The sequence below is a fragment of the Ranitomeya variabilis genome, chromosome 3 (genome assembly GCF_051348905.1).
Source record: "Ranitomeya variabilis isolate aRanVar5 chromosome 3, aRanVar5.hap1, whole genome shotgun sequence".
Lineage (NCBI taxonomy): Eukaryota > Metazoa > Chordata > Amphibia > Anura > Dendrobatidae > Ranitomeya > Ranitomeya variabilis.
The window spans coordinates 617,062,186-617,086,471 of NC_135234.1; the positions used below are offsets into that span (position 1 = coordinate 617,062,186).

General features: G+C 47.5%; 1 protein-coding gene across 3 annotated transcripts in view; it reads right to left on the minus strand.

The window, feature by feature from the left end:
* Positions 1 to 24,286, minus strand: part of ZC3H13 (zinc finger CCCH-type containing 13) — a 95,018-nt gene that overhangs the window by 21,054 nt on the left and 49,678 nt on the right. For 2 of the 3 annotated variants that reach the window (XM_077297372.1, XM_077297374.1), the window contains 10 exons: positions 22,100 to 22,407; positions 21,100 to 21,552; positions 20,581 to 20,757; positions 19,744 to 20,230; positions 12,327 to 12,430; positions 9,708 to 10,724; positions 8,645 to 8,689; positions 7,635 to 8,135; positions 7,221 to 7,376; positions 5,871 to 6,071 (listed from right to left, as the gene is read on the minus strand). In XM_077297372.1, the coding sequence (XP_077153487.1) occupies positions 5,871 to 6,071; positions 7,221 to 7,376; positions 7,635 to 8,135; positions 8,645 to 8,689; positions 9,708 to 10,724; positions 12,327 to 12,430; positions 19,744 to 20,230; positions 20,581 to 20,757; positions 21,100 to 21,552; positions 22,100 to 22,407 (3,449 nt within the window). The remainder of the gene's footprint in view (positions 1 to 5,870; positions 6,072 to 7,220; positions 7,377 to 7,634; positions 8,136 to 8,644; positions 8,690 to 9,707; positions 10,725 to 12,326; positions 12,431 to 19,743; positions 20,231 to 20,580; positions 20,758 to 21,099; positions 21,553 to 22,099; positions 22,408 to 24,286) is intronic. The other variant, XM_077297373.1, reaches the window with a different exon arrangement.

The window sequence follows — 24,286 nt, forward strand, 5'->3', positions numbered from 1 at the left end:
GAGCAGAATTTCAATATTTGCAGATGACACTAAACTCTGCAGGGCAATCAATATAGAGGAGGACAATTTTATATTACAGGATGATTTATGTAAACTAGAAGCTTGGGCTGACAAATGAGCTTTAATGGGGATAAATGTAAAGGTACCTTCACACGAAACGACTTTACAACGAGAACGACAACGATCCGATCGCTGCAGCGTCGCTGTTTACATCGCTGTAGAGATGTCAAACACAGCAGCTCCAGAACGACGCAGGAGCGATCCTGTGACGTAACGGTGATGCACTTATCGTTCTCACAGGTCGTTAGCTCCATGTTTAACATTGCTGGCATCGTTGCTTTTGCTGTCAAACACGACGATACACGCCGATCTGACGACCAAAGAAAGTTCTGAACTTTAATCAACGACCAGCGATATCACAGCAGGATCCAGATCGCTGCTGCGTGTCAAACTCAACGATATCGCTATCCAGGACGCTGCAACGTCACGGATCGTTGTCGTTCTCGTTGTAAAGTCGTTTCGTGTGAAGGTACCTTAAGGTCATGCACAAGGGTACAAGTAATAAGATGTATAACTATGTGCTTAATTCTAAAACTCTGGGCAAAACCGTCAATGAAAAAGACCTGGGAGTATGGGTGGATGACAAACTCATATTTAGTGGCCAGTGTCAGGCAGCTGCTACAAAGGCAAATAAAATAATGGGATGCATTAAAAGAGGCATAGATGCTCATGAGGAGAACATCATTTTACCTCTATACAAGTCACTAGTTCGACCACACTTAGAATACTGTGCACAGTTCTGGTCTCCGGTGTATAAGAAAGACATAGCTGAACTAGAGCGGGTGCAGAGAAGAGTGACCAAGGTTATTAGAGGACTGGGGGGTCTGCAATACCAAGATAGGTTATTACACTTGGGGCTATTTAGTTTGGAAAAACGAAGGCTAAGGGGTGATCTTATTTTAATGTATAAATATATGAGGGGACAGTACAAAGACTTTCTGATGATCTTTTTAATCATAGACCAGAGACAGGGACAAGGGGGCATCCTCTACGTCTGGAGGAAAGAAGGTTTAAGCATAATAACAGACGCGGATTCTTTACTGTAAGAGCAGTGAGACTATGGAACTCTTTGCCGTATGATGTTGTAATGAGTGATTCATTACTAAAATTTAAGAGGGGACTGGGCGCCTTTCTTGAAAAGTATAATGTTACAGGTTATATATACTAGATTCCTTGATAGGGCACTGATCCAGGGAACTAGTCTGATTGCCGTATGTGGAGTCGGGAAGGAATTTTTTTCCCCAATGTGGAGCTTACTCTTTGCCACATGGTTTTTTTTTGCCTTCCTCTGGATCAACATGTTAGGGCATGTTAGGTTAGGCTATGGGTTGAACTAGATGGACTTAAAGTCTTCCTTCAACCTTAATAACTAGACAACAGATGGAAATTATTGGCAATTATCAAGACAGGCTCAATAAAGGAGTGGTTCTGCAGGTGGGACCACAGACCACTTCTCAGTACCAATGCTTTCTGGCTGACGTTTTGGTCACTTTTGAATGTTGGTTGTGCTTTCACACTCGTGGTAACATGAGACGGACTCTACAACCCACACAAGTGGCTCACGTAGTGCAGCTCATCCAGGATGGCATATCAATGTGAGCTGTGGCAAGATAGTTTGCTATGTCTGTCAGTGTAGTGTTCAGAGGCTGGAGGCGCTACCAGGAGACAGGCCAGTACACCAGGAGATGTGGAGGGGGCCGTAGGAGGGCAACAACCCAGCAGTGGGACCGCTACCTCAGCGTTGGTGCAAGGAGGAACAGGAGGAGCACAGCCAGAGCCCTGCAAAATGACCTTCAGCAGGCCACAAATGTGCATGTATCTACACAAACAGTTAGAAACCGACTCCATGAGGATGGTTGGAGTGCCCGACGTCCACAGATGGGGGTTGTGCTCACAGCCCAACACTGTGCAAGACGATTGCCACAGAACACCACAATTGGTAAATTCGCCACTGGCACCCTGTGCTCTTTACAGATGAAAGCAGGTTCACACTGAGCACATGTGACAGAGTCTGGAGACGCCGTGGAGAGCAATCTGCTGCCTGCAACATCCTTCAGCATGACCGGATTGGCAGTGGGTCAGTAATGGTGTGGGGTGGCATTTCTTTGGAGGACCACACAGCCGTCCATGTGCTCGCCAGAGGTAGCCTGACTGCCATTAGGTACCGAGATGAGATCCTCAGACCCCTTGTGAGACCATATGCTGGTGTGGTTGGCCCTAGGTTCCTCCTAATGCAGGACAATGCCAGACCTCATGTGGCTGAAGTGTCAGCAGTTCCTGCAAGATGAAGGCATTGAAGCTATGGACTGGCCCACCCATTCCACAGACATGAATCTGATTGAACACATCTGGGACATCATGTCTCGCACCATCCACCAACGTCACGTTGCACCACAGACTGTCCAGGAGTTGGCGGATGCTTTAGTCCAGGTCTGGGAGGAGATCCCTCAAGAGACCATCCGCCGCTTCATCAGGAGCATGCCCAGGCGTTGTAGGGAGGTCATAAAGGCACGTGGAGGCCACACACACTACTGAGTATCATTTCCTTGTCTTAAGGCATTTCCACTTAAGTTGATTTAGCCTGTAACTTCATTTTCCACTTTGATTTTGAGCTTAATTCCAACTCCAGACCTCTGTGGGATATTAGTTGTGATTTACGTTGATAATTTTTAGGTTTTATTGTTCTTAACACATTCCACTATGTAATGAATAAAGATTTACAACTGGAATATTTTATAGTGATATCTAGGATGTGGGATTTTAGGGTTCCCTTTATTTTTTTTGAGCAGTGTAGATAGATAGATACACACACATACATGCACACTAACAAAGTTGCACTCTAACGCAATAGCATGAAAACATGAAACAACCACAAGGTGATCTTCTTATCTTCTTAGCTGGGAACCTAACCTAATGTGACTCCTCTCCTGGACTGATAGCATACCTTTATATGGTTAGGTAGGATCTGCTGTGATTAAAATAGTTATTGCTGATAGATGGCGTGCTCGATCAGGAAGCCTGTATACAAATATCAATTTAGATTAACAGCCCAGGAAAGGAGTCACATTAGGTTAGGTTCCCAGCAAAGAAGATCGCCTTGTATTGGCTGCTAGGCATACATGAAATGGCCAATTTATGCGCCAAGTATCTTAAACAGAGGTAACGCAATTACAATTTCATATATTTCAAGTTTGTATGCTATAGCTTCACAGAGTAGAACTTTTTTTTAGTTATGCATGGAGATGGCTACTCTTAGCATGCAACTACTCACCCCTGTTCTGTTTGGAAATGACGGACAGTCTTTTGATATTTGTATACATAGGCCCTCTGAGCACTCCACCCAACAGCATATGGCAGTTTTAATCACAGCAGGGTATACTGTAAATGTAGCCTTTAGAGCAGCAATTCCAATTTCACATAGTAGAAAAGGCAGCTACCGGAAACAGAGCATAGTAATGGAAAATCACCAAAGCTAATTTACTTGCCAGAAGAAAATAAAACAGGCATACTGCTCAAAATATTAAAGGGAAGGTGCCACCAGTTTTCTTGTAGTTTGTTTTTTTTGTGAAATTAAGCTTAAAATAGTAAATAAAATGTCTTAATGCAATGTTTGCACTGTTTGCAAACATTTCTATATGAAAAATATTATATATTTTCTTACAAATATATATATTGACCACTAGGGGGAGCATTTTCCGTTTTAGACCTCAAGCAGCTATAGTAAGACTTACCAGCTTTACTGTTAGCTGGAAAATCGGGCAGTAACTGCTGACATCAGCATTTCCCTCCCCTTTTGGGTGGTCTAATATCCCTGGGGCAGAATGAAGAGCAGTATCACAGGGCAGAGCCATTTTGTGTGTGACTGCCCTGTGATCTGCTATCACCAGCAGTTACTGCATCAGAAGCACAGTTAGTTTATGTGGTGTGTATGGAGCAGCATTGTCTGTGCAGAGCTGTCTGTGACTCATCCCTCAGTAAGATAAGAAGGAGCTCCAGGCCTGCAGTGAATGGCCAGGCATTGTGGAGGGAGGGGAGAGATACAGTGTATGGCTGAGACAGGTGTCACCTCTCTCTGCAGGCTGTGAATGCAGCTTAATGGAGTGAATGGAGCTCCTGTGATAGAGAGTAAGTGGAGCTGGGCAGAGAGCACTGGGCTATAATAAAATGGCTGCTAGTCACACCTACAGCAGTGAGTTGTGCAGCCCACAGAGGCGTGCCCAGCTCACTGCTAACACCTCTCCAATGTTAAAGATAGGAGATAATAGACCGGCGCTGACCCTATGTCCATGGGGTGCTGTAAAATGACACTGTTAGTGCCCTGCTACTGCTGCAAAACCAAGATGTCAGCCCCCAGTTCCTTCTTTAAACACATATAACACACGAAATCTGTTTCACATGCATTTAAAACTTGGTTATAGCAGCATGTTATGCTACATTACAGTGATTTATTAATGATCTACAAACGCGGTACCTTACCTTTAAGTAATCATCATTTTAAAATTGTTACAAGACACAATGCAATATTTTGTTGGATTTCAATAACATTTTCAAGTCCCAATACCTAATATTAAAGGGGTTGTCTGGCCTTAGGCTACAAGTCGGCTTTGTAACTGCAGACTTGTGAATCCTCACATTACTCGCACTGAGAGGATTCTCCAGCGCCGGCCGGTCAAGGGACCACAAATGTGCGATACACCTGCATTGATTGAGGCTGCGTCCATCTAGTCGGCATAGGACAGGTATCCAAATCACATTCTTGCTGTCATGTGCCCACCGCTCCCGGCACCAAAGAATCCTCAACGCACAAACTTGTGCAAACTTGTTGCCAAAGGCTAAACAACACCTTTAACTCTCCTTTAAAAGTGTAACACAACCTCTAATGTTGTGGGCATTAATACCTTCTTTCTACATATCAGCATTCTATGCCCTGGCTCTCACTTCAATTACTTAAAGGGAACCTGTAACCTGAATTTGGCGGGCCCTTTTTTCGGTCCGATGAGCGGTGTTTTCGGGTGTTTTATTCACCCCTTCCTTTCCCGCTGGCCGCAATATCGTCTTGAAGTTGATTCGCTTTCCTTCGTAGAACACGCCTGCGCAAGGCAATCTTGCCTTGCGCACGCACAGTATGCTTTGCCCAACTGCGGGCAAAGCCGAAAAGCATTAGTGCGCATGCGCCGGCGCACTATGTCCCGGAACACAGCAAAATACTTCCGGGACATGGTGCATACTTTGCGTGCGCAAGGCAAGATTGCCTTGCGCAGGCGTGTTCTACGAAGCAAAGCGAATCAACTTCAAGACGATATTGTGACCAGCGGGAAAGGAAGGGATGAATAAAAAACCCGAAAACACCGCCCATCGGACCGAAAAAAAAGGGCCCACCAAATTCAGGTGACAGGTTCCCTTTAATTTGGCTTTCTGGGTGGAGCCCTCCCCCCGTTCTCGTCCAGGTCGCCAAGTGATATAATATTTGTGACCAGGAAAGTTAGGCCTGTTAGAATACTAGAATTCGCTGTTACCAAAACACAATGAGATGTCACAAGGATGGAAAAAAGGGGGCATCACATAGAAAAATGACTGCAATCATGTTCCTTGGCCTCTGTGGATGGATGTAAATGTGTTCTTTGCGGTGTCCCATGCACAAAGCACCTTGTATCACTCACAAATGATATCGATGTATCGTCTACAAATCCCTAGTGCATCGAACACTGCTATGGTTTAACATGGTAGAAACTAAATAGGAAAATACACCAAAACTAAATAGTTTTAGAAAAAATAATTGTGTGCGGGGTAAAGGGAATAAAAAGACCTACCATGAGGTTTTTTTATTGTTTGCTTGCAAGTCTCTTTAACCTTGCTGAATAGATCAGGTCCTGCTAATCGTTTAGAAATGCCAACACGGAGTAAAACAGCAGCAGGTGTGAATTTTAACAACGCAGCGCCAGATTCTCGTGGTTCATTCGCCTGCTTGTGCATCAAACTGGACCAGTCCACATCAATAACATCAAGAGGGTCTGCACAAAACAAATAAGAGCAGTGTTATAAAGCATACAATAACAGGATTACAATTTATCAGTGTGGATTTCATGTCTATGATTATTATTATTATTTATTTATATAGCACCATTGATTCCATGGTGCTGTACATGAGGAGGGTTACATACAAGTTACAGATATCACTTACAGTAAGCAAACTAACAATTACAGACTAATACAGAGGGGCGACGACCCTGCCCTTGCGGGCTTACGTTCTACAGGATGGGGGGGATGGAGACAATAGGTTGAGGGTTGCAGGAGCTCCGGGGTTGGTGAGGCGGTAGCGGTGAGGAGGCAGCGGGGTCAGTGCAGGCTGTAGGCTTTCCTGAAGAGATGGGTTTTCAGGTTCCGTCTGAAGGATTCGAATGTGATTGATAGTCAGATGTGTTGGGGCAAAGAATTCCAGAGGATGGGTGATATTCTGGAGAAGTCTTGGAGGCGGTTGGGTGAGGAGCGGATAAGTGTGGAGGAGAGAAGGAGGTCTTGGGAGGACCGGAGATTAAGTGAGGGAAGATATTGGGAGATTAGTTCAGCGATATATGGAGGACACAGGTTATGGAGGACACAGGTTATGGATAGCTTTGTTATGATGGTATACAGTGTGACACCCATCATTTTAGAGGGCCTTTGTGAACATAAAATCAAGAGAACAACAACATAGCCTAATGCAACGATCGCCAAAAAAAATGTCTTGCCATAAAATCCAGAGTTACGACCATGTGCACTGGCAATCATCAGCATTACTCACAGACAATCGCCAAACAATGCCAATCAAGCTGTCCTGCAATCATACACCATCAGGTAGAGCTTTCATGGCCTTCATCTGGATCCCTGAATACCGGGTGGAGGTATTCAGTATAAAGAGACAGAGCTCAAACATACTCATCTTGAGTGCTTGTCCGTCTTTAGATGAGCACAAGAATGTTGTCCACTGCCCAGGCAGAAGACATGGAAGTATTGCTGAACCTATTTATGAATCTATCCCTACAATGACAAAGTAACAGTCCACAATATACCAGTGACTTTTGTCCTGTAACACTAGAACACTTCAGAATCTGTATCCTCCACTTAACGTAGATTAATAGACGGAGTGCTTGCTGTGATGGAGTAAACCATGTGATCCTTACCAGATGACTTTTCCTCATCATGCTGGTCTTCCTTCTTTTCAGCATCATCAGCTAGAATCTCTTCCAGTTCTCCATCACTGATGGGCTCATATTCTTCTCCAGCCACAGAGTCGACAGACTGCTCATCATCAAGCTTGGAGAACTCCTCTTCAGGGCCTAGAAGAGGAAATTAAACGGATCTTAAAAGAGATCAAAGAAACTAGCGGTCACGTACCCACAGCTCAAGTCACCAGCATGCAATATAAGGATTCACAGGTCTGCAGCCACATAAAGTAACTGCAGACTTGTAGCTTAAGAGTGGACAACCCCGTTTAAACTCTACTCTGCAATTGTGCAAGAAAAAACGATAAGAAGCTAAACAAGTAGAGACAAGTAAGGGCAGAAGACAGATACCAGCTTTGTTCTTGAACCTACCGTCAAAACTCTCAGTTTTTTCTACTTTGCGACTACTGACAAGGTCTTGAAGGTTTTCTGCATCCTTTTCTGGTCTCTCCAGAGTAGAGGTGTTCCGACTTGTGGCCTCATGAGTTTTCTCACCATCTCTCTCTTTTGTGTCACGTTTTTGCTCTAAAAGCGAGGGGATATCAAGAAGGCGAACTCTCTCTTTTTCTCCATTGTCAGGAATTAATTTCTCTCTGTCTCTTTCAAAGTCTCTCCTCCGGTCTCTCTCTCGTAGTCGCTCCCGATCTCTATTCCTTGGCCAGTCTTTGTCAGTTTCTCGGTCCCAATCTCTTTGCCGCATATCCCGTCTATCACGATCTCTTTCCTTTTCTCGATCTCTTTCCCGGTCATGTTCATATCTCTCTTTTTCAGGTGCTCTCTCTCGGCTGTCAAATGACCCAGACCTGGACTGAACTTGCCGATCAGACTCGGGTGAACTTCTTCGTGAACTGTGACTTCTGGAGTCCCTACGATCTGCAGAGAAGGAGAATTTGGAAATTAAATCTTAATACACACATTCATCCAGCTCTCCGCTCTATATTTCAGGGCTAATGACCACAAGCTGCGGTGTCCAATTAAAACTGCAGGAAACTCTACAAAACACATTTGTTGTTTAGAACCACACAAAGTTTATCCAAAAAAAATAGTCCAAATTCTTACATCAAGGAACATGTAGCTGACAAATATGCAACACAAGAGAGGAATGAAGAGGATAGTTGCTAGAATTGCATTTGGAGCGACTACAAGAGAGACATTTTATTCATTTTAAACAGAGAGTATATTGGAAATTGCCTTTTTATGCGTTTCTGTGGGAGGCGACATTCCAAAATTACCAAAAGACACAGATAGCCAAATAAATTACAGTAAGACAGAATTCTAAATTATTTCTTCCTTCTAGTCATTTCTGCACAAAGCTTGAACAAAAGAAATCACTGTAAAAATGTGCAAAGCGCTCCCTAGTGGCCTACTCAATAACTACACACCTGTATGCAGTGTTGAGATGTGTGGCTGCATGCCGACTGGGTGTCCTGTATGTGGAATGCACAAATTAGAGCTTTACAGATGAAGAATGGACATTTGCAATATTTAACTGGTATAATCTAAAAAGCAATATGGTTTCATCATCGGCAGAGAATAAAATAAAATGGGTTTTCAGTAACGCGAGAACAGGACATTATGGGAAACATTTTGGTTAGATTTTGACAATTAGCTACCATTCACCACATAATTTCAACAGTTAGTGGCTTACAATAACTGCTCAATGCATTAAAGGGGCTGTTCACTACTCCGACAACCCCTTCCCAATTGCTCCAATCCTCCATATCAAATAAAAACAGCCTATTCTCACCTACGACGCCAGCACCATCCGAGTGCAATCAGTGGCCGCTTCACTCTCACGTCCTTCAGATGTAACAGTCATTCGCAGGAAGACAGAGCAGCTCTCACTTCTTCCAGAAACGGACACTGATTGAATGCAGGGCTCGAATGCGATACTGTCACGCAAGTCCCAATGCAGTCATCACTGCAACGACACCGGCGAGTATAGGCGGCTTTTATTTTATATAGGGGAATGTTGCAGTTGCGAATGGGCTGTCAGAGTAGCGGACAACCCCTTTAACAGTGTGGTGATAACAATCATTAAAGACAAACACCACTAAAGTTCTTTGAGACATAATAGGTGTTTATTCTGTATTTAATATGATGAGCACAGTCCTGGGGGTGAAAAAATAAAAGGTGTTTGGATATATACCGGTACTTACCTTGCCCCCTCTTCATTCCAGCACTGCAGCGGACACACAGGCAGGCTCAACTCACAGAAGTCTCTTTTCTTTACTTACCTTCTCCACTCTCTAGATTATGACAGGCTATACAGGCAGTCTTGATTGACGCATCCACTTATGACCTACTCAGGGACGCAGCAACCTAAAGCTTTCAGACTTCCACCTGTATAAGTGGCCATTACCTGTCCACGGTACCCATTTATGAAAAAGACTAAAGCATCTAAACAATGAGAAGAAACATAATTAAAAAGACAAACAACAATACCTGAAGAAGTGCTTCGGCTGGGTTCTCCTCTTTTCAACTGGTCAATTCTGGATTTGCGTTCTCCAGAAGGCTCAATACTTCTATTTCGTTCTCGATCTTTAGAGCTGCCATGCAATAGTCTTCTCCTAACCGCCTGGTCATCGCCGCCACGATGAACAGAATCAATGGACGGTGAACGTAGACGGCTTGATGTACGGCTCTGGTTACTGGATATACTACTGCTGCGTTTCTGCTCAGCGGGCTTGCGAGCTGGGGGTTCATCCACACATGAAGGTCGCTGATCCTCTTTTTCAGGTTTCACCTTGATGGGCTTTTTAATGGGTTCCTCTATAATTCTCTCGGTTAGTAAAGGTTCTGTCTTTTCAGGAACTTCTTCATCTGACCAGTCACTGAACGTTGAGTCTTTTGATTGGAGGGTTTCAACAGCCATCTTCTCTGGTATTACCACTGGAATTTCCTCTTTAACAACCACTGAGGCTGTGACTGATGCCGCTATTACTGGGGGCGTCCTCGGACCCTTTTTCTTCTTGCTTTGCTGCACACTGTCTTCATCAGATATGTCAGATTCACCCTTCTTTCTCTTTTTCTCCAAGTTTTTCTTTTTTTGGACTTTCTTGGGAGAAAATACTTTAGCTTCTTCTGGTGGCGGTTCTGCTGGACATTTTTCAACTACAGATTCCTCCTCTTTCTTTTTCTTTCCAGTTTTCTTCAGCGTTTTCTTTTTGACTTTTTCTTCATGTAGTTTGTCTGTAACCTCTCTTTCATCTATTTTATGTTGTACGGCACTATCGGTCTCTTTTACCTTTGAGCTTTCAGTCTCTAAGTGCTCCCTCTGTTTTTCAGTAGTCGATGGCCGCTCCTTAGCCTCTACCTCCTCGTAACGCCTGGAACCATCTTTCCTCTCAGGTTTACGTTCTTCTTCCTTCCAACGGGTCGGCCTTTCTTCTGTAACAGCAGGACTAACGGAACGCGTGTCTTGTGGTCTGACGACTTGACTTAAAAGCCTGTGCTTCTCATCTGAAAATAAATAGTACAGAAAAAAAATATAATGTGCTATAAACCCTGCTATGGTATTCAATTCACATTTATTTCTAAAAATGAATACAATTCCTAATCTAGATGTCATAATATAACCTCCCCTCCTGAGGTCACAGAAGACAGTAATAGTATGTGATCTTACTGCCAGATTTCACCTGCAGTTTTCCTACTCCCTCCCTTGCTTCATACACACGTAAAACCAGAAAGTAAAATACTTGAAAATTATACTCATCTGCATCTGTTGCGTGCTAACTTTATGGCATCAAGAAAAATCCCCGTAGAAATAAGCTTTGTACCATAAGCCTGGAGGCACAATTGATAAATGACCTCTCCACATATTATAGCTACCAGCTATTGCTTCCATCTACTCATTAATTATGGTACCATCAATGTAGTAATAGAAAACATTATTACAGTATATACTCGAGTATAAGCCGACCCCCTTAATTTTGCCACAAAAAACTGGGAAAACTTAATGACTCAAGTATAAGCCTAGGGTGGGAAATGCAGCAACTACCGGTAAATGTCAAAAGTAAAAATAGATACCAATAAAAGTAAAATTAATTGAGACATCAGTAGGTTAAGTGTTTTTGAATATCCATATTGAATCAGGAGCCCCATATAATGATCCATAAAGTTTATGATGGGCCCCATAAGATGCTCCATATTAAAATATGCCCCATATAATCCTGCATAAAGGTTAATAATGGCCCCATAAGATGCTCCATAGACACATTTGCCCAATATAATGCTGCACAAATGTTGATTATGGCCCCATAAGATGCTCCATAAAGATATTTGCCCCATATAGTGCTGCACAAACGTTGATTATGGCCCCATACAGACACTTGCCCCATATAGTGCTGCACAAACGTTATGGCCCCAGAAGATGCTCCATACAGACACTTGCCCCATTTGCTGTTGTTTGCGATAAAAAAAAAAAAAAAATCACATACTCACCTCTCCATCACTCAGGCCCCCGGCACTTTCAATATTCATCTGCTCCTCGTTCCGGCCGCCGCTCCATCTTCAGCGTCTTATGCACTGACGTTCAGGCAGAGGGCGCGCACTAACCACGTCCCCGTGCCCTCTGACCTGAGCGTCACTGCAGAAGACGCTGAAGACAGAGCGGCGGCTGGAACCGGGAGCAGGTGAATATCGCGCAGCACTCCCCTCCCCGCTATACTCACCTGCTCCTGGCGCTGTGCAGTCCCCGCTTCCCCGGCACTGCTGCGTCTTCCTGTACTGAGCGGTCACCGTTACCGCTCATTACAGTAATGAATATGCGGCTCCACCCTTATGGGAGGTGGAGCCGCATATTCACTACTGTAATGAGCGGTACCATGTGACCGCTCAGTACGGGAAGAAGCTGCCGCGCGGGGAAAAAGACGTGCAGGGACCACGCCAGGAGCAGGTGAGTATAATTAGACAGCCCCTGCTCCCCTTCCCCTGCCGAACCCTGAGTATGACTCGAGTATAAGCCGAGAGGGGGACTTTCAGCCCCCAAAAATGGGCTGAAAATCTCGGCTTATACTCGAGTATATACGGTAATATATTCTGCCAGGGACTATAATGTCTTACTCTTCTCGTCGCCGCTGTTATAGGCATCGCTCTCTGGGGAATGGTCTCTGCGACGCTTCGGGGACTGACGTGGGCTGGGACTGTTCTCGTTTCTATGTCGTTTCCTGTAGGTGAAATAGGTTAAAAAAAAAACAAAAAAAAAAACACAAAGAGACCCAAAGTTGAATAGCAAAATACTGCAAGCAAATCTAAAAATCACCACCAACTACAGTATCCCATAATAACAGTCAATAGTCACAAATATCCAGTCTGTAGTCACTGAAGATATTTCTACAAGGTGCGAGAAAAAAAAACGCCAAAGACCCCTTACTTACTGCGACTGTTCACTGAAACGCCGCTCTTAATATTGTTGTCTTACAACTATATCATTTTAAGGGTAATTGGTCATCAGCTGACTAGCTAGTGATGACAACCTTATATGTGGGAGATGTGTACATCTAGACAAGCTATAATAAGGTGTGGGATTATCCAGAGGCCAGTTACATTACAAACACTGCACAATTTCCTAGTGTAATGATCGTGAAAACTGTATGATATCTGCTGATGGCGCATGTGTCTTGGCAGATGTTACATGTGTCTGCATCACTGTGGTTTTCAAACTGGCATCCATGCACTTTTGCAGGTGAAAAAGTGGATCCACCTCTAAAAACAAAAGGAGATTTTTGTGTACTCACCGTAAAATCTTTTTCTCCGAGTCATCATTGGGGGACACAGGACGAATGGGTGTTATGCTGCTGCCACCAGGAGGACACTAAGTTAAACACACACAAAAGATTAACTCCTCCCCTGCAGTATACACCCACAGGCTGGACAATCCAGAGCCAGTTCGGTAACAAAGCAGTAGGAGTAAGCCAGTTAACAAACAGAAAACATGTCATAGTCAAAACACAGACTGAAAAGAACAATTGAGCCAACTAGGCTAACAGGGAGGGTGCTGTGTCCCCCAATGATGACTCGGAGAAAAAGATTTTACGGTGAGTACACAAAAATCTCCTTTTCTCCTACGTATCATTGGGGGACACAGGACGAATGGGACGTCCCAAAGCAGTCCCTGGGTGGGTCACCAGAAGTTATAAATGCTGAGCGAGCCTACAAACTACAGATGAGACACAGCCGCTTGTAGGATTCGCCTACCGACGGAAGCGTCTGCCGAAGCCTGAAAGTGCACATGGTAGTGCTTCGTGAACGTATGCAGACTGGACCATGTAGCAGCCTTGCAGACCTGTGCTGCCGATGCCTGGTGCCGGATGGCCCAGGACGCGCCGACTGACCGGGTAGAATGAGCCTTGATCCCCGGAGGTGCGGCGTGACCCTTGACACGGTAGGACTCTTGGATGGCGGAACGAATCCACTTGGCAATGGAGGCCTTGGAAGCGGGTAGTCCCTTCCGTGGCCCCTTCGGAAGAACGAACAAGGCGTCTGACCTACGGAGAGACGCAGTCCTGGAGACGTAACGTCTGAGACCCCTCACTAAGTCCAGAGTGTGGAGCGCCCTTTCCGTGCGGTGGGAAGGAGCAGGGCACAGTGAGGGAAGGACAATCTCCTCATTAAGATGGAAGGAGGAAACGACCTTCGGAAGAAAAGTCGGACATGTCCGCAGAACCACCTTGTCCTGGTGGAACACGAGGAAAGGAGGTCGGCACGACAGAGCTGCCAGCTCAGAGACACGTCTAATAGACGTGACAGCCACGAGGAAGGCAATCTTCCAAGACAAGAACAGCAAAGACACTTCATGCAAGGGCTCAAAGGGGGGCTCTTGAAGAGCACAGAGAACTAGGTTCAGGTCCCATGGTTCCAAGGGCATCTTGTAAGGCGGAGCCATATGAGAAACACCCTGGATGAAGGTCCTGACCTGCAATCTGTTTGCAATCTTTCTCTGAAAAAGAACCGAGAGAGCAGAAATTTGGCCCTTAAGAGAGCTGAGAGCAAGACCCAAGTCTACGCCTGATTGGAGGAATTCCAAAATGTGAGGGATAGAAAAACGGAGGGGGAAACGTCCCCGCTTCCTGCACCAGGCGAAGTATGCCTTCCAGGCGCGGTGGTAGATGCGCATAGAAGAAGGCTTGCGTGCGCGGAGCATGGTAGATATCACCGTCTGGGGCAACCCCTTCTGCCTCAGTACCCAGGACTCAACGGCCACACCGTTAAACACAGGGCCTCTGAGTTCGGGTGGTAAATGGGCCCTTGAGACAGGAGGTCTGCGCGACTCGGCAGCCTCCAAGGTACGTCTGAGACCAGTTGAACCATCTCGGCATACCATGTCCTGCGCGGCCAGTCCGGAGCGATGAGAAGTACTGGGATCCGTTCTGCCTTGATCTTCCTGATCACCTTTGTCAGAAGAGGAATTGGGGGAAAGATGTATGGGAGTCTGAAACCCTGCCATGAGAGGACGAGAGCGTCGGCTCCGAAGGCTGAGGGGTCGTGAGACCTGGCCATGAAGACGGGAACCTGGCAATTGAGGCGAGATGCCATTAGGTCCACGTCCGGGGTCCCCCATCGAGAGCATATCTGGTGAAAGATTGCGGGATGGAGAGACCACTCTCCGGGATCGAGGCTGTGGCGACTGAGAAAGTCCGCTTCCCAGTTTTCCACGCCTGGGATAAAAACTGCTGAGAGTATGAAATGATGTGTCTCGGCCCAGCGGAGAATTAGCGTCACCTCGACCATGGCCGCCTTGCTGCGAGTGCCCCCTTGGCGGTTGATGTAGGCTACCGCAGTGGCGTTGTCGGACTGGACTCTGACCGCACGGCCGGAGAGGAACGGCTGAAAATGATGGAGAGCCAGTCTGATTGCCCGAATCTCTAGGATATTGATGGGCAGCTGGGACTCCTGCGGAGACCAGTGACCCTGAGTCGAGTGGCGCTGGAACACTGCACCCCAGCCGAAGAGACTGGCGTCCGTTGTGACAACCAGCCAGTGCACCGGAAGGAAAGACTTCCCCCGAGTCAGGGAGGACCTCTTGGTCCACCACCTGAGGGACTGTCTGATTGGGCGAGAGAGAAGGAGACGGCGGTCGAGCGAGGCGGGATTCCTGTCCCATACTGCCAGAATGGCGTGTTGTAAGGGACGGAGGTGAAAAACCGCAAAGGGCACTGCCTCCATTGCCGCCACCATCCTGCCGAGTACCCTCATGGAGAAGCGTAGGGAGTGAGAGCGAGGTTGAGTAAGCTTCCGGACTTCTTTCTGAAGAGTGGATACCTTTTCCGGAGGCAAAAGTACTAGACCCTGAGAGGAGTCTAAGATCATTCCCAGGTAGGATATGGTTTGGGCCGGGACTGGGGAAGATTTTTTGAAATTGATTTTCCAGCCCAGGCGCAAAAAGGTATTTATAGTGACGTCTACCGCTTCTGAACAGGACCGGAAAGAGGGGCCTTTTATGAGGATGTCGTCCAAGTAGGGCAACACCACTATGCCTCGAGCATGTAGAATGGCCACGGCAGCTGCCATGACCTTGGTGAACACCCGAGGAGCAGTGGCCAGCCCGAAAGGTAAGGCGACAAACTGAAAATGGTGCCCCTGGACCGCGAAGCGGAGGAAGCGCTGATGAGACGGTAGGATGGGAATGTGCAAGTAAGCGTCTTGAACATCTAGAGATGCAAGGAACTCGCCCTCTTCCAGAGAGGCAATTACCGAGCGGAGGGACTCCATACGGAATTGACGTACACGGACGTACTTGTTGAGGAGCTTGAGGTCCAATATTGGACGTACTGAGCCGTCCTTCTTTGGTACAATGAAAAGATTGGAATAGAAACCTTGGTACCTCTCGTTCTGAGGTACCGGGATGATGACCCCGTCTTCCCATAGCGATCTTATGGCCTGAAAATACTGACGGACCCTTGCTCTGGGAGGAGGGGACTGGAAGAAACGAGATGGAGGAAGAGAGACAAACTCTATCTTGTAACCGAAGGATACCAGTTCGCGGACCCATCGGTCGGGAACTACCGAGAGCCACGCGTCCCGAAAGAAGAGTAGGCGGCCGCCAACTCTGTCGGTGTCCTTTGGCGTCTGCCAAGAGTCATTGAGGTGGAGACCTGTTAGGTCTGGGCCCCCTGGACCCCTGTTGTCTGGGTCTGCCTCTCCAAGAGGGAGAAGGTTTGTAAGATGGCTGGGAGGTTCTGTCCTTGCGCTGACCTCTCCCGGCGCCGGGTGGCGCGGAGGGAGGATTGGACCAATTGGAGCCGAAACGGAAATATCGGCCTCGGCCCTGTTGGTTGCGAAAGGGGCGAAAGGTCCGTTGCTGGGGAAGGAATTTGCTCTTTCCCCCTGTGGAGTCTGCGATTATTTTATCTAGTTTGTCCCCAAAAAGGCGTTCGCCCTGGTATGGAAGGGACGTGAGAGATTTTTTGGATCCTGAGTCCGCTTTCCAGTCCCTGAGCCAAAGGGATCTGCGGATCGTGACAGCATTGGCCGCTGCCTGTGAGGCACAGTTGGCCGCGTCTAAGGATGCGGAAACTACAAAGTCCCCCGCTCTGGCAATTTGAGTGGCCAGGTGTGAAACCTCGGGGGGTAAGTCGGCGTGTAGTGCTGTAGAGGCTAAAGACTCGGCCCAATGGGTCATGGCTTTTGCAACCCATGTGGCGGCAAAAGAAGGGAAGAGAGAAGCCGAGGAAGCTTCAAAAGCCGAGCGAGCCATCTGGTCAATTTGTCTATCAGTGGGATGCTTGATGGACGCGCCCTCGGAGGAGGATAGAACCGCCTTGGTGGCTAGCCGCGACACTGGCGGGTCCACGGAGGGTGACTGAGACCACTCCTTAGCAAGGTCCTGAGCAAACGGATACTTCAATTGCATAGCCTTCTGACCTGAGAAGCGTTTATCCGGACGGACTCTGTGGAGATCGACAATGTCCTTGAATTGAGGATGCGTAGGAAAAAATCTATGAGCCTTTGTGGTTCGCCCGAATGACACGGGATGAACCGCCTTGGACGGGGTTTCCTCCTCTAACTGTAGCGTCTGACTTACCGAGTCTATGAGAGAATCTAGGGTCTCTTGGTCGTGACGATACTCTGGGGAACAGGACACGCTGGATGCGTCGTCCAGAAAGGATTCCCTGCTATGAGCTGGGGATGAGTGACGAGAGACTTCGCTCTCTGAGCCGGAGAGCTGATCACGGACCGGAGATATTACCCTGGACTTCTTTCTAGATGAGAGAGGGCTTCTGGAAACGGTACGACCTCTAGGCCGAGAGGGGTTCTTAGGCCGCGTTACATCATCCGTGGAAGCGCCCTGGGTAAGGGACGGGTCACGGAGGGACTGTATCGTCCTTTCCAAGGATGCCACAGATCGAGCAAGGGAGGACGCCCATGCGGGGGTACTAGGCTCACTACATTCCGGGTCAGAGGCCGGAGTATCCTGTGCCGCAGACATTTCGCAGGCGGAGCACAGCGGGGTAGTGTGACCTCGGGGCAGAGATACCTTGCAGGAGGTGCACACAGCAAAAATAACAGAGTGGGTCTTTCCAGTCCGTTTTTGCTTAGACTGTGACATCTTTGCCATAAAGTGAGCGTACTGGCAGGGGAAGAGACAATCCTACTGAGTGCGTCTCACCAAGTTCTGCGGTGCTTGGCAGGGAGATCCTGAAGTCCTGTGCGCTGTGGTGCTGCAGAGCTGCCAGCGCACTTCCTGGTCCAAGATGGCCGCCGAGATGTGAGAAGGGCGCTTCTCGGGAACGAGAAGCGCCCAGAGAGAGAGAGAGAGAGGGGGGGGGGGGCGTGTCGTGGGCGGGCGGTGGATTCCCTGCTATGCGCGTCGGAACGCTGCCATTGCCACCGCCATCCTGCTGTATGAGGGAGGGAGTCTGATTGTCCGTGTTGGAGTCCGGCCCAGGGCCGGTAAACTGTGCCATGCCCGCCATGCCTCCATTATAAAGCTGCCCCGCGGCTGCAGCGCCGCATTAGAAAGAGGATAAGGGATCCCTGAACGGGCGGTCCCCTGTCAGCTGGTCGGCCCCCGCACTTACCTTGTGCGATGGGGCCGATGCTCCATCCACCTTCACCTTAGTAGGGAGAGGGTGGAGAGCTTCTGCCGCCGTGCAACATCCGCTATGTTCAGTGGTGATGCAGTGGGCGGCTGCACGGACGCCATGGCATTCTGTCCGGCTGTGCCCTGGCTCCAGGAAACTTAGGTGGATGATTAGTCCCCGTGGTCGCCTGACAGAGAGGGAGGGAGATCGGAACGCTAAGGAACCGTCGCCACACTGGAAAGTGAGCCAGGGCTGGCATCCATCGTCGCGGGAAAGGATACAGGAGGAACGCTCCATGTACTTGCCCGTTGTTGGTGCGGGAGAGATCAGAGCTGAAAATTTGCCTGTCGCTCCCTTCCGTTAAAAACAAAAATTGGTGGGGTCCTGAGGACCCAAGTGCCTCCTGAGACACTAAGTAAGAACTGGCTCTGGATTGTCCAGCCTGTGGGTGTATACTGCAGGGGAGGAGTTAATCTTTTGTGTGTGTTTAACTTAGTGTCCTCCTGGTGGCAGCAGCATAACACCCATTCGTCCTGTGTCCCCCAATGATACGTAGGAGAAATATATGTTCAGAAGGTAATTTTAAAACCACGGCGGCACCTGCATATGATGTGAATGCACACCCTTAAAAAGAACCTGACAAAAGACGTTGGGGACCGAGCTGCCCGGTAGTCTAGTTGGACAGGTGGGCCTCTAGTCCGGGACTGACAGGCCTCTGGCTTCATGCGCTTATAGGCAGAGAACTGTCAATCCAGGTACCGACCCAGACAGGAGGATACCCGGAGGCTTCTCTGCATCCTTTAATGTACGTTTTTCCCTGAAACACTGGAGCGTTTCAGACTCAAGCATACCTGGCTGAGATAATACAGACAGTGCCTGATACATGCTGCCTATGGATTGGGAAGCATGTATAAGCCGCCAGGTTCTCTAAGTGTTCAAGTTCCAACACAGGAAACAAAACATTGCATTGTACCTCTTGAAATCAATGGGCTGCCATATAGTACACACTCTTCAAGTTAACTCGGAACACAAGTTCTAAAATATTTGAAAGCGATATCTCCAATCCCCTTAGACCAGGGGTGGGGAACCTTAGGCCCCAGGTCCATTTACAGCCCTCGATGACCTTTCTTCAGGCCCCCGAGTAGATTCTCAGGGACCACATTCTTGGGCAGGGAGCTGTATTTTGATTACAACCAGCTCATTAATCTTTCCTTGCTATGTTAGCACACACATGCAGTGTTCACTACTGAACACTGAAGGGCATGCAATGAAAGATTACATCTGGAAACCAGTGCCAGAGTCAGGATGTACTTTGTGGGTGGAGTTTGTACGGCCCCGAAAGATGGCATAAATATCCAAATGGCCCTTGGCAAAAAAAAGATTCCCCACCCCTGCCTTAGACTAATAACAATATAAGTAGATAGATTTGCTTCTCGGCTGTGCAGTATCATACTCACTTTGGTTTTCTATCATCATGTAGTTCTTTTTGATTTCTTTCATCCCGCACATCCTCCCTTTTGTCTCTGCGATCTTCTCGACCTTTATCTTTGTCTTCCCAATCTCTAGGACGTTCTCTCTCTCTGTCCCTGCCTCGTTCACGGTCTCTCTCTCTTTCATGGTTCCGTTCGCGATCTCGCTCTCGTTCCCTTTCACGCTCTCTTTCTCTCTCCCGTTCTTCTCGCTCTCGTTCCCTTTCCCTCTCTCTTTCACGCTCTCGCTCCCTTTCTTTTTCTCTCTCTCTCTCACGAGCCCGCTCCCTTTCTGACTCGCGTTCCTTTTCTCGCTCTCTTTCCCGTTCTCTCTCTCGCTCCCTTTCCCGTTCTCGCTCCCTAGCCCGGTCATCTCTTCTATCATCTGACCGATCTACTCTACGGTCATCTCTTCTTTCTTCTCGTTCATCATCATTCCTTCCCCGATGTGGTGCTGGGGATGTCTGTCTTTGATCTGTAGTAAAGAAAAAAAAAAAGCCACTTCAGGAAAACAGGCCTTTGGCCGACCCTTTAACAAGTGGTTATGCAAGTTTAGAAAAACATGCACGTAACACTGTACAACTATACACAGGTTGCCTGTCGTACTGCAGACCTGTTTAGTGCAAAACAGAGAAGCACCAATAGAAGGTACAACCTATGGACAGCCATGTTATTCCAATCCTGCACAACCTCTTTAATGGAAAGTCTATTAACAGCCTTTAGGAATTAATAAATATGACACGAGAAAAGGCAAAAAAGGTTTGGCTGTTCATTGTTTCAGATGGGGCACACTGTTTGATAGTGGAAACGTTGGTATGTATTAACCTCGCTCTCGTTCCCTTCGTTCTCTTTCCCCATGTCTGCGATCAAATGAGGAATCTCTCCCCTGTTCACGGTTATCATATCTCTCGCGTTCGGTATAACTGCTCCTTGAATCCCAGTTTTCGTGGTAACTGCTGCTGCTGTGGCTATCCACCTGGGAGCTTCTGTTTCCCCGACCACCTATTAAAATGTAAGCAATGAGAAAACATTGACGATAATTCCAGACACGAACTACATAACCTGCTATTGTCTGCAAAATGTTTCATCCTGAGAACAAATTCAAAGTATAAAATTCATTACAAAGTCCCTTTGCCCTGCACCTGACAGCCTGGAAATCCATGAAAAATATTCCCCAAAGCCAAATAACACCAATCTTACTCACAGCACAGAATGTTTTGGGTTCACAGTGTGACAAAGCGAGAACAAGAGCTGAGCAGGAGCTAACTTTTGTGGCATAATGTCAGCAATGAAGAGATTTATGATGGTTGCAAGAGTTAAGAGTAAATTAAAAAAAAAAAATACCTTTTTCAGGGGGATCTGGTGCACGACCCCGTGCTCGGCCATTACGATCATTTCTGGCCTCACTTCTGGATTCATTACGGGTGTCATTCCTAGATTCATTTCTGGTTTCAGATCTCGAAGATTCATCTCTCCCGTGACTTCTTCTGTAGCTGCGTTCATCATACTGCTCATCTTTCCGGTGAGACTCACGATTGTCCCGCTCTCTATAATCATGAGTGTCACGAGTAGAACGGGAATCCTTCTGCTCTCGGCTTTCTTTAGTATCTCTATAGTCACGAGTATCTCTAGCCTCACGGCCCTCCCGGGTGTCCTTAGTCTCCCTTCGGTCACGGTTATCTCGGATGTCTCTACGATCACGGCCATCACGAGACTCTCTTTCATCTCTGTGGTCTCTAGAGCCACTTGGCTCCCGGTCGTCTCTTTCTCTTTCCTTATCTTTTCTTCCTCTACTATCTAAAAAATAAGGTTAATTGTAAAAGTACCAAATCTAGAAAGCCATTAGCTCCTACGTGATACATTTTCATCTTTTTGTGCTTTTTTTTCCCTCTTAAGAGCCATATTTTTTTTTTATTCTGGAGCAATAACTCATTTACCATATGGGTTATTTTGTTATATCAGATTTTCATGGACACGGAGTTGCCAAATATGTTTCAGAAGGCTCCCAGCTGCCATCCTAACATAGATCGCACCACTTTAAAGTCGTGGTCAGAAACAGACAGAAGCATTTAAGGAGTTGAACAGCTGCCGCCATCAGAGCCAGCTCCAATTTCTGCCTTTGGAGTCAGGTGATGGCTGTATGACACAGCCCATACCCACTATATGTGGTGCGGGCTCAGCTCCTGAACACTCACACCTGACATAATACATTCCAGTATGTGCTATGTCTGAAGCAATAAAGCCAACATCACCCTTTTTAGTTAATGAGTGTCCTGTAAATTATTCTTAAACTTAGATTTATTACAGCGAGGCATCATATAAAGCATGCATATAGTGCACGTACCGTCCCTCCTGTCTCTACGTCGGTCTTGCGAACCAGATGCTCTTTCCCTTTCGTGCCTTCCTTTTTCCCTGACTGGGGATCGATGTTTGGATGGACTTCTCCTCCTCTGCGGTGATGATGTATGGGTGGTATAAGGCGAGGAGGATGACCGTCTGGCGGATGGCGAAGAGGCTCTTTGATAATGAGAGGACGGTGATCTTCTACGACGAGGAGAGGGGGAGTGCCTCTGAACTGACGAGCCGGACTGTGAGGATGGGGAGTGGTGTCTTGAGGAGACGGGAGAATGGTGACGTGCAGGAGTAATAGACCTATTGAATTATATTTTAAATTAACAGTGAAAGTCTCCTAGGATAAAAACGCTACAACAACATTATCATATACTGTGTAATATCAATTATTTTAGTGTACAACAAAAAGGAGATTTTTGTGTACTCACCGTAAAATCTCTTTCTCTTAGCCTCTAATTGGGGGACACAGGACCATGGGTGTTATGCTGCTGTCCACTAGGAGGCGACACTATGCATAATCTGAAAAAGATTAACTGTGGCTCCTCCTGTGCAGTATACACCCCTGGACGGCATCAGCCTTCTCCAGTTTTGTGCAAAAGCAGTAGGAGGAACATAACATGAATAACATAATTATGCCTGTAAGAAGGCAACTATGTACGAGCTCAAGAAACAATATGAGAACTCAACAGTTACAACAGCCCGGAAAGGGCAACAGGGTGGGAGCTGTGTCCCCCAATTAGAGGCTAAGAGAAAGAGATTTTACGGTGAGTACACAAAAATCTCCTTTACTCTGTCGCCTCATTGGGGGACACAGGACCATGGGACGTCCTAAAGCAGTCCCTGGGTGGGAAGCAATGGACGAATATTGTGCAGACAGGCCCGTACACTTAGGGCACCGCCGCCTGCAGGACACGTCTACCCAGGCTCGCGTCCGCTGAGGACTGGGTATGAACCCTGTAGTGTTTAGTAAACGTGTGTAAGCTAGTCCAAGTGGCCGCCTTACACACTTGTTGTGCCGAAGCCTGGTGCCGAATGGCCCAGGAGGCCCCTACCGCCCGTGTAGAGTGTGCCGTAATACCGGCTGGAAGAGGAGAATTCTTAAGGCGATACGCCTCTTGTATGGTGGATTTGATCCACCTGGCAAGAGTAGCTTTGGAAGCTGGCATACCCTTGTGGCCGCCTTCCGGAAGGAGGAAAAGGGAATCAGACCTCCGGAAGGACGCAGTCCTAGACACGTATATACGCAAAGCCCTGACAAGGTCAAGCGTATGCAGAGCCTTCTCCACTCTATGAACCGGAACCGGACAAAGGGATGGTAGTGAAATTTCCTCATTGAGGTGGAAGTCGGACACAACCTTTGGGAGGAAGGATGGGACCGTACGAAGAACTACCTTGTCCTGGTGAAATGCCAGGAAAGGCCGTCTGCAGGAGAGTGCTGTCAGTTCAGACACCCTGCGTAGCGAGGTGATTGCCACCAGGAAAACCACCTTCTGGGAAAGAAGGCGGAGCGGGACCTCCTTAAGAGGTTCGAAGGGTGGTTCCTGCAATGCTGTCAGGACCAGGTTGAGGTCCCACGTTTCTAGTGGTCGTCTGTAGGGGGGAACCAATCGGGAAACCCCCTGAAGGAAAGTCCTTACTTGCGGCTTGGTAGCAATGCGCCTTTGGAAAAGCACTGAGAGGGCTGACACCTGGCTCTTAAGCGAGCCCAAGGACAGCCTGGCCTCCAGACCCGATTGGAGAAAACCAAGTACTTTGGGTATGGAATAAGGGAGTGGGATCTGGCCACGAGATTCGCACCAGGTAAAGAAAGCTTTCCAGGTACGGTAATAAATCTTGGCAGAGGCTGGTTTCCGTGCTCTGATCATGGTTCCAATGACATCTGCCGAGAGCCCTGCCTGGGTTAGAACCCAGGTCTCAAGGGCCACGCCGTCAAATTGAGAGCCCCTGAGTTCTGGTGGTAGAACGGCCCTTGTGATAGAAGATCGTGGCGGTCGGGGAGACGCCAAGGAGCGTCTGCTGTGAGTTGTACGATGTCGGCGTACCATGTGCGTCTGGGCCAGTCTGGTGCAATGAGGATGGTTGGAACTCCCTCTTGTTTGATCTTCCTCACCACTCTGGATATCAGGGGGAGAGGTGGAAAAATGTACAGAAGCTGGAACTGGGTCCAGTCCTGAACCAG